Genomic DNA, 22,661 nt, shown 5'->3' with positions numbered 1-22,661 from the left:
TAAGGTCCAGAAAGATGTGGCCAATGACATGAAAGCAATCTTGAATAACTCTAGCATCAACATTATCTACTCCAGCCGATTTTCCTAATGAAAAACAAATAACTCTAAGTTCATCTAATGCGTGACGAATTTTTGCAGTAAATGGCATATTTGAAAAAAAAAATACACCAGTTAGTTATTCTAGCAATGAATTTTGTGCGATTTATTTTCTTTCGCAACATATGGAAGTTGGAAGTAAATTTATTCAAAAAAATTGCCTTCCCTTTCGACGACTGTAGTTAGACGCTTCCGGAAACTGCAGTATGCACGTTTTAAAATGTTTCGATCCATAGATGTCATCACTGCCTTGATTTTAGCTTTTAGCGACTTAAGTGTGGTGTGAGGGGTTCTATTGGTATCCCGTTGGACGACGCCCTATACAAAATAATCCAACGGATTGATATCGGGAACTGTTTGGGGGCCAAATTTCTTCCTCCCAAATTTACTAAATATTTTCCGTAAGCCATTTCTGTGCTTTATTAGCAGTATGAGCACTGTTCTTTCAGACACATTTACCGACCGAATTATTTCTTTCATGCATACTTCGGCGCGCAACAAAGCGACAACGGCTGACAGATTGCTCTCTTGTTTCGACATCTTTACGTTTACTCAACATTGTTTGTTTAAATCTTACACCTAACAGTATAAGCTATCCAGTGCTGCCAAACAGGGTGCCTTCCATTCATTTTGACTAACAAAATGTTTTAAGAAAGTATGGAATAAAAAGATATTATGAAAATACTTTGATTGTGTAAACAACAAGAAAAGATTATAAAGTTTGTGTTTGACACATAATACCTGCCAATTTTGCTACATGAGAGTCGCAATAAGCGATTTTGTAATTTATCTCACCCACTCTTCGCTCTTCACTCTTCGCGAAGAGGCGATCAGAAAAACGCTCATTGTGACTCTATCAAAGCTAAATTTGCAGGTTTGATATGTCAAACACAAACTTTACAATCTTTTCTTATTACTTACACATACAAAATATCATCAGAATATCTTATAATTCCATAATTTCATAAATCATTTTGTTAGTCAAAATGAATGGAAGGCACCCTGCTGCCAAATATATCTAAATCATGATGCACAAGCATGAGAAATTACTATTTGAAATTTACTGCAAAAATTCGTCACGCACCCTGTAATTGGGTGAAAAACTTCAAATCTGCAACTACTATTAACTGGCTGTTTTATTTCGTCAGGTTCATCGAACAATTCAATAGATTGATTAATCAATGAAACACTGTCTACGAAATAATCATTAAACTTAGCTGCAATTACTTGTTCTGACTGTTCTAATGTGCCATTAAAAGTTATGGACCGCGGTTTGCAATTACTAGGTTTTAATAAAGATTTCAAAATTTTCCATAACTCTTTGCTGTTGTTTTGATGCTGATCAATCTTCCTTTGAACATATTCACAACGAGTTTTCTTTATCGATTGTGAATACTTATTACGCGCGATTGTGTACCTAGTCCAATGATTGTCATTATTAGATCTACAAAACTTTTTGTACCATTTGTCCCTTTTCCGTTTAAGACGCAAAAGATCCAAATTGTACCAGCTGTTCAAGTTTTTCAAAGAAACAAACTTTTGCTCAACTAGTTCATTGGTACACGTTTTCAAAGCGTTATTAAGAACAGCTGTAGATTCATCTAAGTTACCGGCCGCGAATGGAAAATCCAGGCTTCTCTCAACAAGATTCGAAACAGCTTGCTACCAGTTACGCCAAATCGACGATCAAATGCATTGTTTACAAAAGCTGATACGTACATTTGAAAAAGTTATCGAGTATTGCTGATACCGCATACTCCAGCAATAACCACTTGGGATCAACGGATTTTCCATTTATATAGATTAAACGATTTTTGAGAAAGTAATGCTATTTTTAGCTTTCAGTAGCAAACATACACGATGAGCATAAGTTAGATGTGTCACTTTTACAACAAAGCAGTCTCCTCTTACATTCACATATTCACCTTTTTCCCAGTTCTATCTTGAATTGTAAAAAGCACAATTATTTTAACCGGTCATCGTGCGCACAGATTGGCACGGATGACGCCAGCCGAGCGATGACGAGCCACTCTTCAACTTCATTCACAACTTCCCTGAGAGGTCTGCCTCTCCACAAGAAGACAAACATTTACATTCTGGTCGGATACGATCTGGCGATTTTGTTGTTGTCTGGCTGTGTTGTATGTACATTTATTATTCTGCATTCTGTTCGATTTAATAAAGTTTCCTTTGACTAGCTGTCAGATTTTTTTTCCTTTAGAGAGGTGTTTTGTTGCAATTTATTCGATAAGTGTTATTAACATAGTGGATGTTTTTTGACTCCACCTTCGCCGAGTGCTGACTGGACGTTAATAAATGAGCATCATTTTCGACATCGCTGACTTAACTAAAATAAATACAATATTCAACGCCTCTCAATCAGGAAGTAAGCATATACTTGGCGGAAAAGCGCAATACCGCACACTTGATTTACCGATAGCCCAATCTGGCACTTCACGTCCTTCTTCGGAGTCAGTGAAAAGGTCATTCTGTTGCACTGACAGCTGACGGTGAGTGACATTTCTTCTGGGTACCTTCCATTAGTATTTGGTTTGCTTCTATAGTAGTGCAACGTTGCAAGCCATACTGTAAATGGTTGCAATTCACGCCTGTCGAACGTTTCACCGCACAGCGAGAACGTTAACCACAGTCTTGAGAAAAAATAAAAGAAACACCAATGCGACAGACTTGACAGATACATTTAGCACACAATTGCGATCGACCAATTCGCGCACACACAGCCGATCCGCGCACAAAGTTAGCTGGTTGGCCGGATTTCGCAAGATCTCTTATTTTTTTTTGTCCCGCCATTCAAACGCCGCGCAAGTCTACCTCCAGACGAACGCAGGGGAAATCGGGGTAAGACGGACACCTTAACGATTGTTATTGTTTCATCAACAATAAATGCTAAAGGAAACTATATATGTGACGGTGGATCTATTTTGGACAACTATATTCTAGGCATCTATTAAGCCAATTCGTACATTATAATTGGTTTCTTATGAATTATTGGCATTGTCCGTCTTGCCCCGATGGTACACTATTTACAAAAAACGTCTTTATTTGCAAACGTAAAAGCAAAATTTAATTACTTACCAAACAATCTGGACCAGGAACAGGATAGTACAAAATGTTGTAAGCATTGTACTGTTTTATGTGAAATTTACATCACAGCACCGCTAAATCGGACAACTCCCAGAGCATTTAGAATATTTTGAAATGCATTAAATATAGCAACAATCAACTGTCCGTATTACTCTGTACCCCGAATACCGCATACCTAGCTGGGCTTGTGTTTATTTCTTCAAAACTTGGTTTTTAACCATCAAACTGACAATGCTTTGTTTGCGGAGAACTGTTGGATAGTACCTACATAGGTTATGCCATACGGTCGGGGCTCTGTGACTGTGGCGACGGATGCCGAAAATCGGTCAGCGTCAAGCATTGCCCCGCTTTATTGCACTTGGAGATGCGAATGATAGTGCTTGTGCGAGCACAGCGCAACCATCAACCGATCAATCAATCTCGGCGCTCGGTGCGGTGCGGTTGAGGCTCGATTGAAAAGTACACTCCCCTCAGGGACCTTTCCTCTGTGGCTCCGGTCAGTCAGTACAATTAATGTGTCACTTCAATCCAGTGCCGAAAAAGACCAAAGAAATAAAACGTTCCAAAGTGGACAGATTTCTTTTGCGATAACGGAAATGCTGTTTACGGCTGGGTAATTGCAATCGGAGTTCGAAATGAGGTGTAAACTTGGTTAGAGTATTTTGTAACTGGGGCGTAAATATGTTTTTATGGATCCAGATAAAATTGTTCAGGGTTAACCGAATTGGAAAATAATTGAAAAGACCAACGAAGACAATAATAGAAATATGAAATGAGGTAGGGAAAATGGGGGTTAAACACATAGGGCCCTTATTTATATCTCAGCTTCTAGCTGATATAGTGGAGAAAAATTGCTAACATTTGTTGATTTTTATACGAACTATCCCAAGTAAATTTTGGCTTCATGAGGGTTCTGTAGACCGTGATTTAGACTTGCAGAGTGTGTTGAAACCTCGATAAAACTTGCAATGTTATTTGGGATGTTATTGAATGGAAGTTAATGTGAACTGGAATTTTTTAAATGAAAACCTATTTTGGCTGAAAGCTATACAAAAAAGTAACTTCTTGAAATGGCTCGAATCTAAGATTATTACTAGATTAAACGGCCGTTTGTTAAATCCTTCATGTTCTTAAATTCTTTCAGACAAGTTAATATTCAATTTTGTATCCTTTCAAGGAGTTTTATGCAAATAGGAAACAGACGCCCTTCAGCTGCCTATGCAATGGAATTCATCATTCACATCCTATAACAAGTCGCGTTCATTTCTCTCTATGACAAACATATTAGGCTCTGTTCTGTTTAATCAAATAAGGAAGTCTGTTTACGACCATCACTTCATTAAATCACCATTTGGATAAAAACAAACTCTTTCACAACTTCAACCGAGCAGCACTGCATTCTTCCGAATTAATGCAGCTAAAGCTGGTAGGTAATCGCCTGAAACTCTGCACAACAGACAGTTCGACCAGAAGTGTCTCTATAGAGCATTTCGAAACTCGACGCTATACAACTTCGCCTCTCATTATTCACCGTCGTCGGCCGCAGCTCGCTCTCGCGCAAAACCACTCGACTGACTGCACTCCACGCGAGAGCTCAATGGACCGAAGTCAACATTCCTAAAAAGGAAGCCTGGAGGTCAATAAATTTCATAGATTTTAAATAGTCGCGCTTGGTAAAGCAGCAACAGCAACGTAAGGTCCTCTGATCAGAACTTTGTTGTCTTTTGTGTCGTTGCTTCCTGGCAGCAAGATCTCTCCGTTCGTTGAATAGTTGGAGCAGGGAACTCGGCAGCGGAAAGGGGGGGGGGGGGGGGGGTGGAGGGAGGTTGTTCCATATTTAAACCGAGAGAAGTGATGTCACGGTAATTACCTTAAGCTACGTGACGATAAGGATCTACCCCCGGGAGATGTGAAGATAATTGCGGTAATTGCGGAAGATATTTTCATGTCATCGAAATTAATCGATACCAATCATCGTGTAGCAAGTCCTGTGACTCTGGCCGTGCAGTTTTCTCAATGAAACAGGATTACTGGACGGGGTTGTATCACAATAATGATGGCAACATTCTTGCAGAAAGGTCAGGGATACTAATAGCATATGTACGAGTGTGTAGCCTTGGTGGAATCGTTAGTGGTTACTGTTGTATGAAAGTATACATCGCCGTTTTTACCATGAAAAATTGAACTATTTAAAATTAATGCATCTATTTGTCTTATCATTGCAGGTAACTGAAATAAAGCCCATATGTATGTATTATTTCTGAGGTAAGTCCAGTTTCAGTAGCTTACAAGTAATTCACTCAGTCGACCAGGTTTTTGACAAATTTCTACATACTTATGAAGAACTTTTCACCGAAATCTGAGATGAACTAGCCTACAATATATGAAAAATTTCTTAACACCTTTCTCAATACTTTTGACTTTCTTTTAAAAGCTTATGAAAAATTCAAACTTTTGAAATATTGAAAACTGTAGACACTTTAAATTTGACAAAAATCGGTATTTTTTTTGAATTTATTTAACAATGTTGGCAACACTTAACTGATATCAATTTGTCCAAGTTTGTATTCAAAAGTAGAATTAGGAACTTAAGTTAATAATCAGTCTGTGGAGTTTTTATAAATTAGAGACGAAGAACAAATAAATATTATTTTGCAAGCAATATTTTTGTAATTTTTGCACATAAATCAAAACGTCTCCAATATTGTTTTTTTTTTTTTATAATTAAAAAAAACTGTGCTTACCAAAAGTTCACAAATTTGATCAAAAGTTGTTGTTCTACAATTTTTGTCAATTCTGTCCAAAGTTATCATTATTTCAAAGGTTTGAATTTTTCATAAGCTTTAAAAAAATTAAAAATATTGAACATGGACGTGCATGATTCTCTATGATGCAACAATTTCAGCATGACCAATATAATTAGAAAATAGAGAAATTTACGTATTCTAGTTAATTTAAGTAACGTCCGCACTTCTATTAGCATTTTCTCAGCGTCACGCACACATATGACGTGTTTATTTGTTTACATTTATCTGCTGCTTGCTTCTCAAACCATTCCAATCGACAAACATTTTCCAAAACTTTTTAAAAGCGCTCCAAACTACTCAGGTGAGTGTGACCATTGTCGGAAGCCCCTTTTTCTTCGGCAACCTTTCCATTTGAATTGCGTGTTAACCAGCTGTTCTATTATCGGCAACTCAAAATCAGCCGCATTTGGTAGTACATAGTGCATTTAAAAAAAGTCTATGGAATCGTTTGAATATATTCAGCGAAGTGATCATACATTTTGATGGTGAAATTAACAGTGAAATTAACGTTTAAATTTTGGTTGCTGAAAACAGTCAATGTCATTTTGACAAATCATACTAATTTTATTTACATTTTTTTTCGAGTTCTAATCAGTTGCAATAAAGTTTGTATTTTTTTTTTTTTTTTGCTGCTCCTCTTTTTCCTGGCTTAGACCGTGTGACGGTCCATCTCGCCAAGGTTTGTATTTTTTGTTATATCAGTGAAAAATATGGTAATTCAAAAATCAGAACTGTAGCTTGACTTCTGGACGATGGAATTTTAAAATGGGAGTGATACACGCTTACTTTGCTCCATGGGACAGACTGACTTTTTCACATTGTTTTCACATTTTTCACGATCAATCGTTGTTTTATCGCATAATATGAAACTAGATGCCAATTGATTGTGGATATCTACGAAAATCCATATGGGCCAATATATGCAATTCTAACCAGTACATGAAAGTTCAGAATTTTAGAGGACTTTAAAGATTTTTAAAAGTAAGTTCCGAGAACTTCAGGGCAGTACCGTGACCATCAAGAAATATTCGTGACCTTCGATGAAGATCAGAGAACTTGATGACAGTTCCATTCACATCAAAAACATTTCAGGAACTTAAAAAGAACTTGGAGAAACTCCAGAAAAGTTCAGGTACCTACTTAGGAGTTATTGGGAATGGTCAGAAAACTTCGAGACAATTCTGAAAACTTCAGAGCAGTTTCATGAACATTAGGGAAGTTCCGAAAACTTATGTAAAATTTTGAGAACTTTAGGGTCGTTCAATTAAGTTTAATAAAATTGTAGGAACTTAACAGATGTTCCAAGAGCAAAGTCCAAAACACTTCAAAGAAGTTGGGAGTTCCAAGATTGTCAGGAAAATTGCGAGAACTTGGATGAAGCTTAGGGTAAGAGTGCCAGTTTTTTGGCACTAGTGCTCCTCTAATTGGCTCTATCTTAAATTTAAAATGGGTTCATTCAAAATTTCCATTCGAGACCAGAACCTCTGTTTTGCCATACATCTATGCAAATACAACCATGAAAAAATATTTTAAATTTGACTTAGGCCCTAGGGCCAAAAACCGGAGCACTAGTGCCAACATTCGAACAATTACTCTAGTTTCATTAGTATCAGAAAAATTACCCACCAGAAGTTCTGAGAACTTCATGATAATTCCAAGAATGTCAAGGAAGTTATGAAAACTTCAGGGTTGTTCCGAAAGCTATAAGAACGTCCAGAACGACAGAGAAATTTTAAGATCCATTATTTTAGGTTCCATATATTTCAGGAGTACATTAGTGAAGATCGAAAAGCAATTCAGGAAAATTTCAAGAACTTTACAGAAGTGGCCAAAACCTTAGTTGAGTTGAAAGATCTCAAGAGAAGTTACATGAACGTCAGGGCTGTTCTGAGAACTTCAGAGAAGTTCCAGGAAAATCTGGAATACTGCGGGAACTTCAGGGATGTTCTGAGTGCTTCAGGTGAGCACTCAGAACATTTTGAGGCAGTTCCATTGAATTCCGGAAAATAACGAAAACCTTCGAAATTCTAAGAATAGTTCAAAGAGCATCAGGAGAGTTCAGAGTTCTTAATAAATAAAAATTGAAAACGTCACAGAAGTGCCGAAAAATCAGTTAAGTACAGAAAATAAATGAAGTAATGAAATCGGGTTGTTGACGGAATACTTAAATAAAACAGCAAAAAAAGGGGTTATCTACCAAAATTATTTAAGTGGAATTAAATGGAAGATAACCCTTTTTTGCTGTTTTATAGAAAATAAATGTTTTGGGGAACTTTAAAGATGTTCGGAAGAATGAAAGGAAATACCGATCATTTCGGGGAAGTTTCATGAACAGACTGCGGGATGATAACAGAAGCTCTGATAAGTTCTTTAAAAATTCGGGCACTTCGGAGTTGCTTCCAGAACTGCAAGGCGGTTCCATGAGCAACTTTTTAAAAGTCTACGAACTTCAGGGATATCCAGAGACCTTAAGGGAAGTCAAGGACCTCAGAAAAGCTACGTCTAGATATATTCATTCTGTGATCTAAAGGGCTGTCCCAATAGGTCCAACAAATGCCAGACTTTTGGATAAGTACATTCCAGGTAGCTCCATAAATTTCTGGAAAATGATCAGGAACTATAGGCAGTTCTGGGAATTTAAAGAAATTGCAGAGATTTTCAGGCAAACTTCAACATTTTTGGAACAGTTCCATTTATTTCACGACAGTTCCAAAAACTTCAGCCGAATTGCGAGAGCTTCAGGGTACTTTCGAAAACATCAGGAAAAATCAGATAACCTCAAACTAAGTGAATGTCCGAAAACTTCAGCAAAGTTCCGAGATTATTAGTTTCTTTATTAGATAAACTTTCAGCCTTTGGCTGGTTGGTCTTTTCAATTCCAAGGTCTTCCGGGAATTCCGAGAACATCAGATGGAATTTTTAACTAATTTCAGTATTTTCTGGGATGTTGCAAAAACTCAAAGGAAGATCCGCAAACTTCATAACAGTTCCGTTCATTAACTACAGCCAATACCCGGAAAAATTGTATTTATATTTATGACGTTTTATGACCATTTGATTGCAGACAAGTTTTATCCGTACTGTAGTTTAAATTAGATGGAACTAAATTGTGTGTACCTACATTCCAAATCTAAATTACAACGCCTAGATTTGTGTTGAACGGGGCGCACAAATGAAAAATCAGTAAGCAACCAGATCTAAACTCCAGTTGCATTCAACTTGTGTCACATATTTTTTTCAAGTTAAAATTAACCATTTAGTAAACCTTCTGCATTCATTTTCCATCAGATTTCACTGCTGTTGTTTGCGATGAAACCACGCATAATCTATTTTCCATTAGTTGTTAATAGAGGACAGTGCAGTCGACAGAAAAACGCTTATCGTGGAAACAAACAAAATTTAATGACAAACGGTAGACTGTTTTACCCTTGAAAAAGGCCACAATAAATGACCGAAACGTACGGGCGCAATGCACAACTGCAGTGTCAGCTACATTTATTTTTTATGGCTTTCTCAGTCTAGGAAAGCCATAGAAAAGAAATGTAACTGATACTACAAAACTTGTCTGGTCATGTCACTATATATGATTAAAGATTCACATCCGAAGTCCCTCCATTTTGCATACTCGGTAAAAAAAATACTTTCTAAGTCCCGCCCCTAACAGGTGACGTATTTATGAATGGAGTGGGGCTAAGAAAGTATCTATTGAGCCGAGTATGCAAAACAGGATGGTCTTAGGATGTTACTTTAAGTTCATAAATGAGGGTACCGACAACTTTGCAGTGCCAGGTATTCTATTCTGAAGTCTGTGAGAGGGAAATCACAAATCGAGTGTCAACAAAATATATGGCATGTTGAGGGATTAAGCTCGTGAGAGAGAATTTTCTCTCTAAAATTTGAATTTTTAAGGCTCTCTGGGACTGGTAGGCAAGCTGGTAAAAAATGTATGAACATTTTTTTTTAAATAATTTGTAGCTTGTTTATCAATAATTTCCCGGAATCAACTGAACGACAATGTCCATGAATGACTCCTTTAGGTTGCCGTCCAATCGTTTTGGCCTGAATATGCACCACAAGCGTATTATTTAAACTTTTTTAAATTTCTGTATGGTATTACTTGCGTTACTTATTGTTACATAGGAGAGAAGGGGTGTAAAGGGCAATGTTGCGTAACAGATTTATGAAAGTGCAAAAAATCATCAACGAAAATATAATAATTTGTTGCTAAATAAACCCACGCACCCCTTGTATCTATCACATAATAAAAAATTTCCAACTGTTAGTTGAAATTTTTTATTTTACCTTGAAAAAAGGGTAGAATGGAGCAAATTTGCACGGACTAAATGTTTCTGTGTGCATACCTTACATACAATTAGCTGCCCTCAAACTGACTCTGAGAAATGAGTAAAACTTGTCTGCATTCAGCTCACTATCTTAGACGTAGTTCTCGGCACTCTGCTAAAGTTCACGTAGCTGCCCTAAAAATCATCATGTTCATACATTAGTGAAATTCTCTAGACTTCCTCGAAGTGCTAAGGATTCCCTTACAATCTCTGGACTTCCTTGAAGTTCACTTATATCCTTAGGATACTTCGTAAATGCTACAAATTTTTTTTTTGAAGTTAATGGAACTGCCTTTAAATTCATCCGAAGTGTTCGAAATAAAACTCTGATGCTCACGGTACTTTCCTTTAAATCTTAAAATTTTCTTGGACTTCTCTGGACTTCCCTTAAGGTCCCTCAATTTCTCAAACGATCATGTATCATATTTGAAGTTCTCGTTTTTTTCTGGAACTCTAAGAACGTCTTGAAGTCTTAAAAATGTCCATGAAGTTCTCGAAACTTCTTTAACATTTTTCTAGAAATTAACAGTCCTAAGGTCTGATCTTCCCAGAAACTCTCAGAACTACTCAAATGTTCTTGAAATTATCGTTCTTCTGAGTTCTCTGAACTTTTATGAAGCTAAAAAAAAGTCTTATGAGCAATTTTCTACGAATTCGCAAATCGGTTTAATTTTGTATTATTTTATTTGGTTGAAAATTTGCGGAAACGTTCCTTATGAGCGATAATGCCATTTTGCATCTTCATATCGTCATTTTGAATCCAGCATTATTTTTGAAAAGGGTATATAGAAAAATGTCAAGCTTATCTTCAGAAAAATTTTACTCGAAAACTGTTTGGCCGATCATTACCGGCAATATTGCAGGTGAGATGAGAGACTATATATTTGAAAAAAAAATGCACTCTAAAAAATTTTACCCAACTTTTTTTTTTAAATTTCAAATAAAGTCTTAAAAACAATTTTTCTCAAAAAAGAATTTTTATATTTTTTATTTGTTGATATGTTTTAGGGGATAAAAAATACCATCTATTGCACTATAGGTCAAGATGGAGAAATGATGAACAAAAAAGTTCTGATGTAAAAAAAAACTCAAGTTTTTTGGAAAAATATCCAAAACTTGGTCCAATCAGCGAAACGAGGATCAGCTGACTCAAATTTTCTTTTGTTATGCAACTACTGAAGAATATGAAACTCATAAGCACGAGCTCAACGAACAATACTCAAGGGCTATAACCTGGGTCTGGCGAAATCGAATCGCAGTCAGCTTCAGACACTATCCAAGACGCATTGCAGCAAGCTTTACTCTGTTCGAACGGTTGTCAAATTGATAAACAAAGCAAATGTGTGCAAGATTGTGAGTGACTCTCTTGAAATATCGATTGGTAGTTGTAGTCTGTTGTAGTTCGTTGTTATTGTCGATCGCGTTTGACACCGGAAAACCCCACACCCGACTTTCGATTTTACTCTCGTTCTGTACAACAACAAAGCGTCGGACATGGTGTGCATTATGGCGCATCATTGTACAAATACAGCGCACTATGTCCGACGTTATGTTTTATGTACAGATTGAGAGTAAAATCGATTGGCACGTGTCGAATTTTCCGGTTTTCTACTGTATCAATAATATTTGGTTTTCATAAATGTTCCTAAGCAGTTAAAATGCGATGTTACGCAAAGTTTTGCAGCTACACTGCAAGTGCACCGGTGAAGAGAAGTTTATTTCGCTTTCCGAAGGATCTTTTCTTGCGCCGCGCGTGGTTGATTTTTTGCGAGATTGATCCGGAAACCCCAGTTCCTAACAGTGCAAGACTCTGTTGTTGTTACGTTTGTTCATCAAAACTATGAATATGTTTCCAAAAATAATAACAACTACGTTTTACTCAGATTACAATACTCCCTATCTGTTTCTTCCATATAAGCTCTTATAAGAACAGTAAAAAATAGTTCGATTTTGACAGTTCAAATTGGTTCGAAATCCATTACGAGTCCGCCAGACCCAGGCTATAACCATTCAAGAAACTAAAAAATACCACTAATTTATTCCTATCTCAAAAAAGACAAATAGAATTCAGATACTTTTCAACCTGTAATAATGAAACTATAATTGTTGATACTACTAAGAATTAAAGTATGGATTTCTATTACAACTATATCAATCCAACAATGTAAAAATAAATTAAATCATTCTCGAAAAATCGCAATTATAAGTTCTTTGCATGCTAACGAACGAAATATGTATTTGCAAAACAAATTAATTGTTTTAAATCATATACATTACGGATTATTTAGATCATATCGATGAGCTACCAAGAGCATTTTTATTGCAAAATTTTCTGATATTTTCGAAGAATATTGTTGGAACTGGAGTACCGCGAAATACATTTAAAAATTGCCAAAAACTACCAACATTTTAAAAACATCTACTTTCAAACCGCTACATCTCGAAAACGGTGCGACTTAGTTGTGTGCTTTTTTATTGTATATTTGGAGTACTTTCATTATATTAATTCGAACAAGTAATTGGACCAAGTTTTTTTTTTTTTAAATCATAACTTTTTTGTCCATCATTTCTCCATTTCGACCTATAGTGCAATAGATTTATCGTCCCCTAAAACATATCAACACATAAAAAATACAAAAAATCATTTTTTTGAGAAAAATTGTTTTTAAGATTTAATTTGAAATTAAAAAAAAGTTGGGTAATGTTTTTAGAGTGCATATTTTTTTCAATTAGTCTCATCCATTATCTGCAATATTGCACAAGACACCAAACCGATCGGGCAAACAGTTTTCGAGTTAAAATTTTCTGAAGATAAGCTTGATATTTTTCAATAGGACCTTTTCAAAATTAAGGCTGTATTCAAATTGGCGATATGAAGATGCAAAATGGCAAAGTCGGTCATAAGGAACGTTTCTGCAAAATTTCAACCAAATCAAAAAATACAAATATAAACCGATTTACTAATTCGTTTTTTAAACATCTCTGAAGTTCTCTGGACTTCTTGAAAATCTGGGAACTTCTTAAAGTTTTCCAGTATTTTTTTCTAAAATTAATAGATTTGCAATGATCTTCCGCGACGTTCTCTGAATTCTCGAAACAACCCTTAAACTTACGGAACTTGTTTCAAAATGTTTTTGCATTTTCCTGATGTTCTCGGAATTTCTTTCCTGACGTTCTATAGAATTCTATGAAGTTCCCGCAGATTTCCTGAAATTTCCTAACTTCCCTCGAGGCCTTTGGAATTTCTTGAATTTTTTTACAATTTCTAAGGCCCTGCAAATTTAAGCGAAATAATAAATGACGTGCTGAGATTTTCACTTAAGTTATCATTTTTTTTAGAAGCTCATGAAAATGATCTGAAATTATGGAAACAAGTCCATGATCATTTTAAAATTTACGCAATAGTGACGTTCCTTATGTTATTGGGACTACCACATATATCTCTGAATTTACTTTAAGTTATAGTCTTCTAGAATACCCTGATTTTTAAATACCGCATAATTTAACTGATTGCCCTGAAGTTCATTGATATCTTTGCGGTTCCGGTAATTTTCTTTAATTTTTGAAAACTTCTTAAAAACTCACGGAATTTCCCCTGAAAATTATATTTTTTCCTGATCTTCTCTGGACATACATGAAGTTTCCTAATTTCTCGGAATATTTCATATTTATTCTTTTTTTTCGGAATATTTATTATATATTCTTTAGATCTACATGAAACTCCCTGCATTTTTTCTCAAATTAATTGAACTGCTGTGATGATCTCTGATCGTCCTTGAAGTACTCGGAACTTCCCTGAATATTATGAAACTTCCTAAAAATGTCCAAACTTTTCAGGAGTTTACTGATCATCGCTAAGTTTCTTGGTATTTTTTAAGTGTTTAAAACTTGGAATTCTCTTAAAATCAACTCACAATTTGCTGATGTAATTTTCCCAGAGTATCCCTAAAGTTCTCCCGGAGTATCCCTAAAGTTCTCAGAATTCTCCTCGAGTTCTTGGTACTGCCCTGAAATAAATGGAACAGTCCTAAAAATCCTTTAGGGATGTTCTCGGGACTTCTTTAAAGTTCCCGAATTTTCAATGAAGTTTTCTTAAGTTCCATGAAATCTCTGGACTGCATTGAAATTCTCGGAACTTTTTATGGTTCTCGGAATTTATGTTAACAACAATTTTTGTGAAGTTAATGGGACTGCCCCGAAGATCTCTAATATTTCTTGCAGTTCTAGAAGCTTCCCTGAAGTTTTCATTAATTTACTGATGATGATCTGGAATTGAAGTTCGTTGGACTTTCGTGAAATTCTTGGAATTTCTATGAAGATTCTAAAACAAATCTTTAGTTTACTTCCCTGAAGTTTTATGGACTATACTTTAAATTTTGGATCTTCTTGGACGGTACCGATATTTTCCTGAAATTAATGAAACTGCCTGGAGTTCTGCAAATCTACCTGAAATTCCCGGTAATTCCCTGAAGTTCTCGGAATTTTCCTGATATTCATGGAACTGCCTTGAAACTTTCAGAACTGCCCCGAAGTTTACGTTGCTTCCCTAAAGATCTTTAAACATTTTTTTTCTTTATTTAAGAGGTTTGATGTTAATCGAACTGCCTTCAAGCTCTTTGATATTGGATGAAGTGTATTTTTGTGTAATATATTGGACCGTATTGATAGTTTAACTTACCCTTCGAGATGCATAATGCCCCCGTAGTTCTAGACGTGCTTGATGTTCTCGGGTCTACCTTGAAATTTTCGGAACGTCCTCGAAGCTCTTCTCCTTAGAAGTTTCCGTAATTTTTCTGATGTCAACGCATAAAAATCCACCAACCGAGATTGCAGCATCATAAGCTAAAATACTTTTAAATGCTTTGGTTATGTTTGCGTGTATTTTTTTGATGTTCCCTATGATTGTAAGCTTGTAAGCTTATTTTGTAAATGTTGATATGCGGAGAAAATCTCTGATCCCAAGAACTTCTTCACGGCAACACACAACATTTTCTGCAAACTATATTAGTTGACCATTATATAGCCACCCATGATTTCTACAATTGTATATGCTATTCTAGTCACAGGCTTTGAGTTTATTTATTTGCCAAAGCATCATCATACCAGGAACTTCACAGTTTTTAAAAATAAATAAATTAATAAACTCTACTACGAATACCCATTCTTCAATAGTTGCCGAAAATGCTTTCATCAAATAAATTGTCCTCACCATCGTCAGCCGTAGCACTCTCTCCCTCCTCAGTAGTTACATCTTCAACCACTTCCGTGGCAGTCAGGTCGATAACCTGCTCTTCCGGTTCTTCAATGTTCCGCCTGGTAGTTTCGCCATTGAGACACTGTTCTACTTCCGCATGGAGGCTTTCGATCAGGGAAACACTTTCGGCACGACGAGTGTCCAAGCAATATCCAATTCGGAACCTGCTGCTGGCCACTTCTTGCGCATGCAACTGCAGCATGACATCGTATCCTTGGCCGATCAGTTGCTGGAGGCTACCCGTGTGGTTGAGGGTCTGAAATTTGTAACGAGTTTTGTGTTATTTTTGATCAAGGAGATCGAAGACTAGGACTATGCTTACCGTGTTGAGACATGCCACCGCCAGGCCGTACGTAGTCGGTGAGCTTTCAAATCCCTCGTAGGCTGCACAGGTTTCAATATTAAAGGCAATATCCTCGGTATTCGCATCCGTCAAACGCAGCATCCTATCGACTACGTCCGGAAGGCGTCCCATTCGGTTCTTTTCGCTACCCAAGCAGTTGGTGATGCCGTTATTGATGTTTGTATATACCGCCATAAACTGTATGTTGTGTCTGTTGAAGCAAGCGTCGAACTTTGGATTTTGACTCAGATATTGGAAACCGACTGTGACAGCAATTTGCTGCACATCGGTGTATAAATTGGTGTTTAGTTCTTGAATGGACCGTTCGATGTTTGACACAATTTCGTTGTAGGCCTTCTGGATTGCGTCCACATCTGCTTGATTACGGTGATACAGATAGTAGTAGGTTTTGGTGTAGGCTTCCGAGAAACCATCGACCAGGGTTTGTAGCGTGGCATTGGTGCAGAATACGGACAGGCTGCTGATGGCATTACTGATTTCCGTTTTAAAAATATTATGAGAGGTGTAATAACGTTTGACGATGGTGCTTGCTTCGGTGGGATACTGCTGTATCATGCCAAATAATGTGGAATTCACTTTTTGTTCCAATGAAAGAGCAGTGGCGTTTACTCTCACCAGATAAGAATCTACGAAAGCAATGTTTTTTAGGACATTTTCAATCACCTTAGATAGTACCGCAGTTTGTTCTTTTATTTGTACGAGTGCTTTCGACATCGATGTGGTGAGATCTGAAGGGATGTTATCGTTTATTGTTCCTCGAGTAACTGGTCTGCCATTGGCAGCTTGAAGCGTCCGGCTGATTGCTCCCTCAAATGTTTCCGTTATAGTGGTGACGTTGGCAATAGCTTGACTGACACCATCCAAAGCATTTTCCAGTTGTACTGTGAGTGTATCTCCCAAATCGGTATTTAACGAATCCATTGAGACCATTGCGTCCGCCTTCAGGTACTGACTCATTCGCTCGTACGAGCCTTGTAGTGAGTTAAATAGCTCCTTCACGGGTGTTGATCTATCACTCGCTGCCTTGCTAACATTGGCGGTAATCAACTTTCCTAGGTCGGCAATCTTCTGTGCCATTTTAGTGATCTTCTCACTTGACGACCTTAGGTGTACCGATTGCTTGTCAGGATTGAATCTCCGTAGATTTTGGTTCAGTGAATTCAGCACATAATTGATACTATTTGCGTTGGAGCTGATCACTGCTCCACCAGCGACGGTTGTCGGTAGTCCAAAGTCCGCAGCGGCATAATGGTTGTCCTGGAAGTAACAATTGAAGTTTTTAAAATATGTTAAAATTGTGAACTAATTGGTTTACCTTAAGCAAAACTATCAACAGCGGTAGCACCACGGTGCTGGTCGTTCGAGTCATGACTGATCTGGTGGAAATTCTTTCTCTAACTAATTTGACAATCGATGTTACTAGTCGCTTTTTAACCCACAGTATTCATCGCATTGCGCGGCCCAGCCAACTGGTTGCATATTTTATGCTGCTAAATCTACAAAAAGAGAGCGTTGATTCAATCACCTATGGGCAATATGTTCCTTTCTTGTATGAGTTTCGTTGGGTTTCTGGCAATCAATGGCAAAACTCTTGCGACGAGTATGTTGCATAAACTGTTTATTCGGTGATTCAGTACCGATTCAGATAATGTGTAAAGTCTTCTAAAACGGTGGCGATTGTGTGATTTTAAAATAATATTTCCTTTATATCCACTTTCGCTTGATTCCGTTTCCTTTCGGAACATGAGAGAAGTAATAATCAAGAGTAATCAATTATTTTCGACGCTTCGGGCTAAACATCTCACATTTCACCAAGCTAAACTAGTTTCGCTGGGCGGTAGAGCGTTATTTTTGAATTTATTTATTTAAAGACAAATTCATCGGCGGAGAAAGTCGGATCGAATGAATAGGTATAGAAATTTAAATTCTCAAAATGTGCCCAAATTAATCGGGGTTACCGTGTGCCGGTGTGACGCCTCAATCAGGTTTCATTTATTCATGTTAGCTGTTTCGCTTAGATCCTAGACCCAATTCCGAGTAAAAACGTATAACAACATGCTAGTCCATTAGGATCAGACCTGTAATCGTAACCTTCCGAAAGGCAATTTTACAGTCATTCTGTCACATAAATGAAGGTAATTTGCCGCTTTTTCTCGCCATTACTACCGCTCCACCTTCTTGTTTATCTGGGATTAATAGTACATTTGTCACCGCACACATGCAATTGGATACCCGGGCTAGGGAGCTGCTGCAACAAACAGCATGTTTCGATGACAGTTTGATTAGCGATTAGAGCCCTATTCAATTGATAATCGGAACCTTGCTTATGCATGCATACCTAATCGCCGGTATGCCATGTCCGGGGCACATTGATCAGAAGAGTTGATTTATTGCAATCATTTACCAGGTTGATTGTTAATTCATAGATTCCTGTTGGGTTTTTTTTTCTGATGATCGTTTAGAAAGCGTCCAGAATGAGCTCAAGAAACCTGAATCGTGGTCGACCATCTTCGATTTGGAAGACACTTGGCACATATTTCCAGTATTTTCCTTAGGAGAAAAGACCATTTTGACTCAAGAGTAAGCTTTGAGAAGAGGCTATGTGTTTTTGTACACATATTAATAAATTAGATCGAAAACAGATGGTTGTACAGAAAAATTTACTAAGAAAGAGTTGTAGGGAACTAATTAGGATTTATGAAGTGCACAAATGAGCGCTCAAGGACTTCATCTACTCCTTCTGACGATTAAAGGTAAAGGCAAGCTCGGATTTACGGGCGGGAGGTGGTTTCCAGTGTGTTTTTACAGTATGTATTTTTAGGGTTGTATTAACTAGTAAAAACAAAACACATTCTCCGAGAAATTTTAAACCAACACAAAACCAGTCCGCATAGTGCTCTCTTGCCGTGCGGATCTATTTGCTTTTTATTGAAGGAAGTTTTACTGCTACCTAACGCTACAAAACATTCTACCTTGTTTGACTCTTATTCCTCTTCAATCCTTGTTTCAGGGCTGATAGTGAGTCACTTTTTAGTTACTTGGTCATTTTTTTCAAGCCAGTCACTAAAAAGTCTCCTTTTTTAAAGCCGAGTCACTAAAGTCACTATTTCTTGTAATCAGTCACTATTTTAAACTTTTTTTTAACGTTAATTTGTTTCAATAGTGATCATTCTTCTTGCAGTGTGTAGGATTATTTTTGAACAATTTGAAGTTGACGAACTTGTATACCGTATGCGTGATAATGTTTGCACCATTGAGCAATGTCAAAATTAAAAAAAAAAAATCTCAAAAATTTCGTTTTCGGGTTTTTTATTTATTCAAAAAAGGGATGTTTCTAAGAGTCTTAAACTATTTTAATCATTGATCGTGTTTCCACTTGCTGCAATTACGGCCTCCACACGCTTTCGGAATGCACGGCAGGTTCTAATAATGTAGTCTGGATCCATTTCTCTCCAGGTACGGGTCAATGTTTGTCTGAGGCTTGCTGTACTCGGGTGGCGTTTAGAACAGGCCTTGGCCTTCATGACGCGCAATATTGAGTAATCCAGCGGATTAAGATCGGGGCTGGATGGCGGCCACATATCCTTCGCCCAGAATGGAAGATGATCCTGCAACCACTTCTGAGTGCGGTTCGAGGTGTGGCACGGAGCCCCATCTTGTTGAAATACAACATTTGGCTTCGGACCGTACTGTTCTTTGATCCACAGAAGAACATACTTACTTAAAATCCCGATGTAGACCTCCGAGTTGACCTTGTCGCCTTCTGGAATGAACCCCGGGTCCATTTTTTTGCCATCGGAAGCCACCAATCCAAACACCATAACGCTAGCAGGATGCTTGGTTAGATACACGTTCTTGTGCTCGTCGGCCACGTCTTTTACCGGAAGAGAACTAATATACTAGGTTGGTTCTAGAATTTGATACGGGATCGACGGTAAACATGCTCTCGTCGGTGAACAGGATTACCGGATTTTTTCGCTTAAGGAAGTTCAAGATTTTCTTGCATCGTTCGACTCGTAGCTCCCGGATGCTGTTCATGCTGATCATGTGAGTTTTTTTTCCGTGCCCTCGACTTTGACCCGCAATCTTCCTTTACGATCATCCGTGCCGTAAAGTCACTAATCCCGTGTTCCTTTGCTATTTTCCTTATTGAACGCACTGCATTCACCCGAATCTTCCTTTTGATAGCAGCGATAACCCTCGGAACCCGAGCTGACCTCGAACGACCTGTGGCCATCTTCTCGGATAGTTGTCCTTTCTTTTCTCGGTCTAAAACCCTTTTGACGGTCCACCAGGACACTCCCACGGCGTTTGAAATGTCTTTTTGCGACATTTGCGCGTGGGACAAATCACGAACACGCTGTCACTTTGTCATGGTGCAACTGTTAAACTAAGTAAATCATTTTTTTTAATACACAGCCTACTACGGTATGAGCTATAGGTTACGTGCATGCAAAGAAAACTAAAGCATTGTATGCACAGGTGAAACGGGAACCTTATTTGTACCAAGGATGCAAACATTATCACGCATACGGTAGAGTTTTTTGACGTTTAATCGTTTTTCTTGAGCGCAGGCAGGTATTAACAGGGTACTTCCATGTGTCCACTCAGTTCCCTGGGTTTTCCAGGTTTTTCCATAACTTTGGCGGATAATTTTTATAGTAAGAAAGCTATATATGAAATGCGTTAAAAATATGTTTTTTTTTGTAAAACAACAACAACAACAACAACAACAACAATTAACGCAAACGTGTTTATGAAATGGCAATCAGTTAAAAAGAAACAGCTTTACTTCTTTTTAGTAAGTCTAAGATCACAACATTTTTAATGTCTAGGAAAATTGTGAAAACTTTTAAGAAGTTCTATTTATCTTAGAAAAGCTAGATCTAGAGATCTTTCGAGAATTCCAGCGATCTTAAGGCGAAGTCTTGGAAGCTTTAGCTCAGACCATTGGATTGGTTTTATAATCTCTAAGCGTTAGTTTAGACAAATTCAGGATAGTTCCATGATGTGCCGAAATGAAATCAAGAACTCTTAAGATGTTCCGAGAGACCTTCAGAAAATTTATGAAAACTTCAGAAATATTTCAGGAACTTCACAAAAATCCAGAGAATTCCAGGGATGTATTCAGGTATTCACGAAAATTCCATTTATTTTAAAGCAGAACCGAGATCTTCATTAGAATTGAGAGCTTTAGTGAAACTCCAAGAATATCAAGACAGATCATAGAATTAAAGGGCAATTAAAAACATTCAAGGGAATTGCAGAAACCTTAGAGAAGTTTCAAGAAAATTTCCGGGAATTTCCGGAAACTTCGGTTTGCTCAGAGAAAATTTCTGGAACGCAATAAAAAATATATGAACATCCCGAAAATGGGAGAGTATTTCAAGGGTGTTATATCATGGAAATTACAAGATCTAAAAAAATTCGAAAGTTGAATTAAGTCGATTAGAGAACATCAATGAAGTTCCTTTTATTTAAATAAAAAAAAAAAGATAACTTTTTGCAAGCACCGATATTTTCAAGAAATTCCAGAGAACTTCCAAAAAAATTTATCTATTTTTAGATTGTTGCATTATTTCAGTGAAGTTCCGAGTATTTCGAGGACGATGAGATAACATCTGAAAAATCCCATTAACCTAAGGAAATTTGCAGTGACTTACAAGGAGTTCCTTGGAATTATGGGATGTTCCGAGAATTATATGATTGATCTGAAAACTTTAGAAGATTCAGGGAATTATAAATATGTATCAGAAAAATTATCGGAACATTTGATCAATTTAGAGAAATTAAGGTAAGTATAGAAAACTTCAGGGCTGGACTTTCCAGGGAAAACTAGTTCAGTGAGCGTTTATAAACTTAAGGCAAATTGTAGAACTTAAAGGCAACTAAATCAATTCCAATACAATGGTGGATTCTTTTAAAAAAATACTAAGATATTCAAGGCAGTATAGAGAATTTTAAGGAAATTGAGAAATATTTGGACAGTTTTAAAAACATCAGGAACTCTAGACTGCTGAAGAAGTTATGAATTAGTTTCGTTAATTTGAACTTCAGACAAATATTGAGAACTTCAGTGAAAATCGTAGAACTATATTAATTATTTCGTTGCGGGAGCTAAATAAGTTCCTGAAATTTCAGAATAACTTCGAAAACTTCACAGAAGTAGGGTAGAGAACTACTTCGGCCTAATCGCCCATTTTGGGCCTATCGAGCAGAAAAGTTCAAATAAATCCATGCTTTCAGTGTTAACAAGACAATTATGCGTTTGGTACGATACTTTAGTTAATAAGCTACCGAACGAAGTCAATGAGAACGCGAGATATGAAGGTTTGCACCCATTATTCCCAAAAACAAAAGAAGCGCTCCGACCGAATCATGTTTTATCTTCATCCGATAGGCCGAAGTGAATTCATTGGCGTTTCAATGGCGTTTCAATGCGTTAGGCCGAGTTTAAAATCCGTAGGCCGAGTTTGGCGTCAAGAAGCAGTGTTAGACTTTTGACAATATCTCAATAATTTGTTTCTCTTTATCAACTCTTACGGCAGTGTTCACTCGGCTGTCGACAAAAGCAGACCACTCTCGATGTGTGCCACGCGATCGTCTGTATACTCGGCAGCAACCATTGTGTTGTCCTCCTCATTGTTCTTCATCAGCAGTTCTTTCGGTCGATGCGTCGTCGACTTTGGAAA

The 22,661-nt window shown here is 37.2% G+C and overlaps 2 protein-coding genes across 5 annotated transcripts in view; one reads left to right on the top strand and one right to left on the bottom strand.

Moving 5' to 3' along the window:
* Positions 1 to 17,338, bottom strand: part of LOC135703547 (uncharacterized) — a 41,526-nt gene extending 24,188 nt beyond the window's left edge. Inside the window, exons 1-3 of the mRNA XM_065224790.1 lie at positions 17,285 to 17,338; positions 15,928 to 17,226; positions 15,561 to 15,861 (exon numbers count right to left, since the gene is read on the bottom strand). Coding sequence (XP_065080862.1) covers positions 15,561 to 15,861; positions 15,928 to 17,226; positions 17,285 to 17,338 — 1,654 coding nt within the window. The remainder of the gene's footprint in view (positions 1 to 15,560; positions 15,862 to 15,927; positions 17,227 to 17,284) is intronic.
* Positions 1 to 22,661, top strand: part of LOC135703520 (mucin-2) — a 315,489-nt gene that overhangs the window by 129,882 nt on the left and 162,946 nt on the right. The window lies entirely within an intron of this gene.

This window comes from Ochlerotatus camptorhynchus, unplaced genomic scaffold, assembly GCF_037179485.1.
Source record: "Ochlerotatus camptorhynchus isolate MF236.1 unplaced genomic scaffold, CSIRO-AGI_Acam_v1.1 ptg000215l, whole genome shotgun sequence".
NCBI lineage: Eukaryota > Metazoa > Arthropoda > Insecta > Diptera > Culicidae > Ochlerotatus > Ochlerotatus camptorhynchus.
The sequence above is the reverse complement of the archived record's forward strand: the minus strand, read 5'-3'. Positions and strand labels throughout refer to the sequence as shown.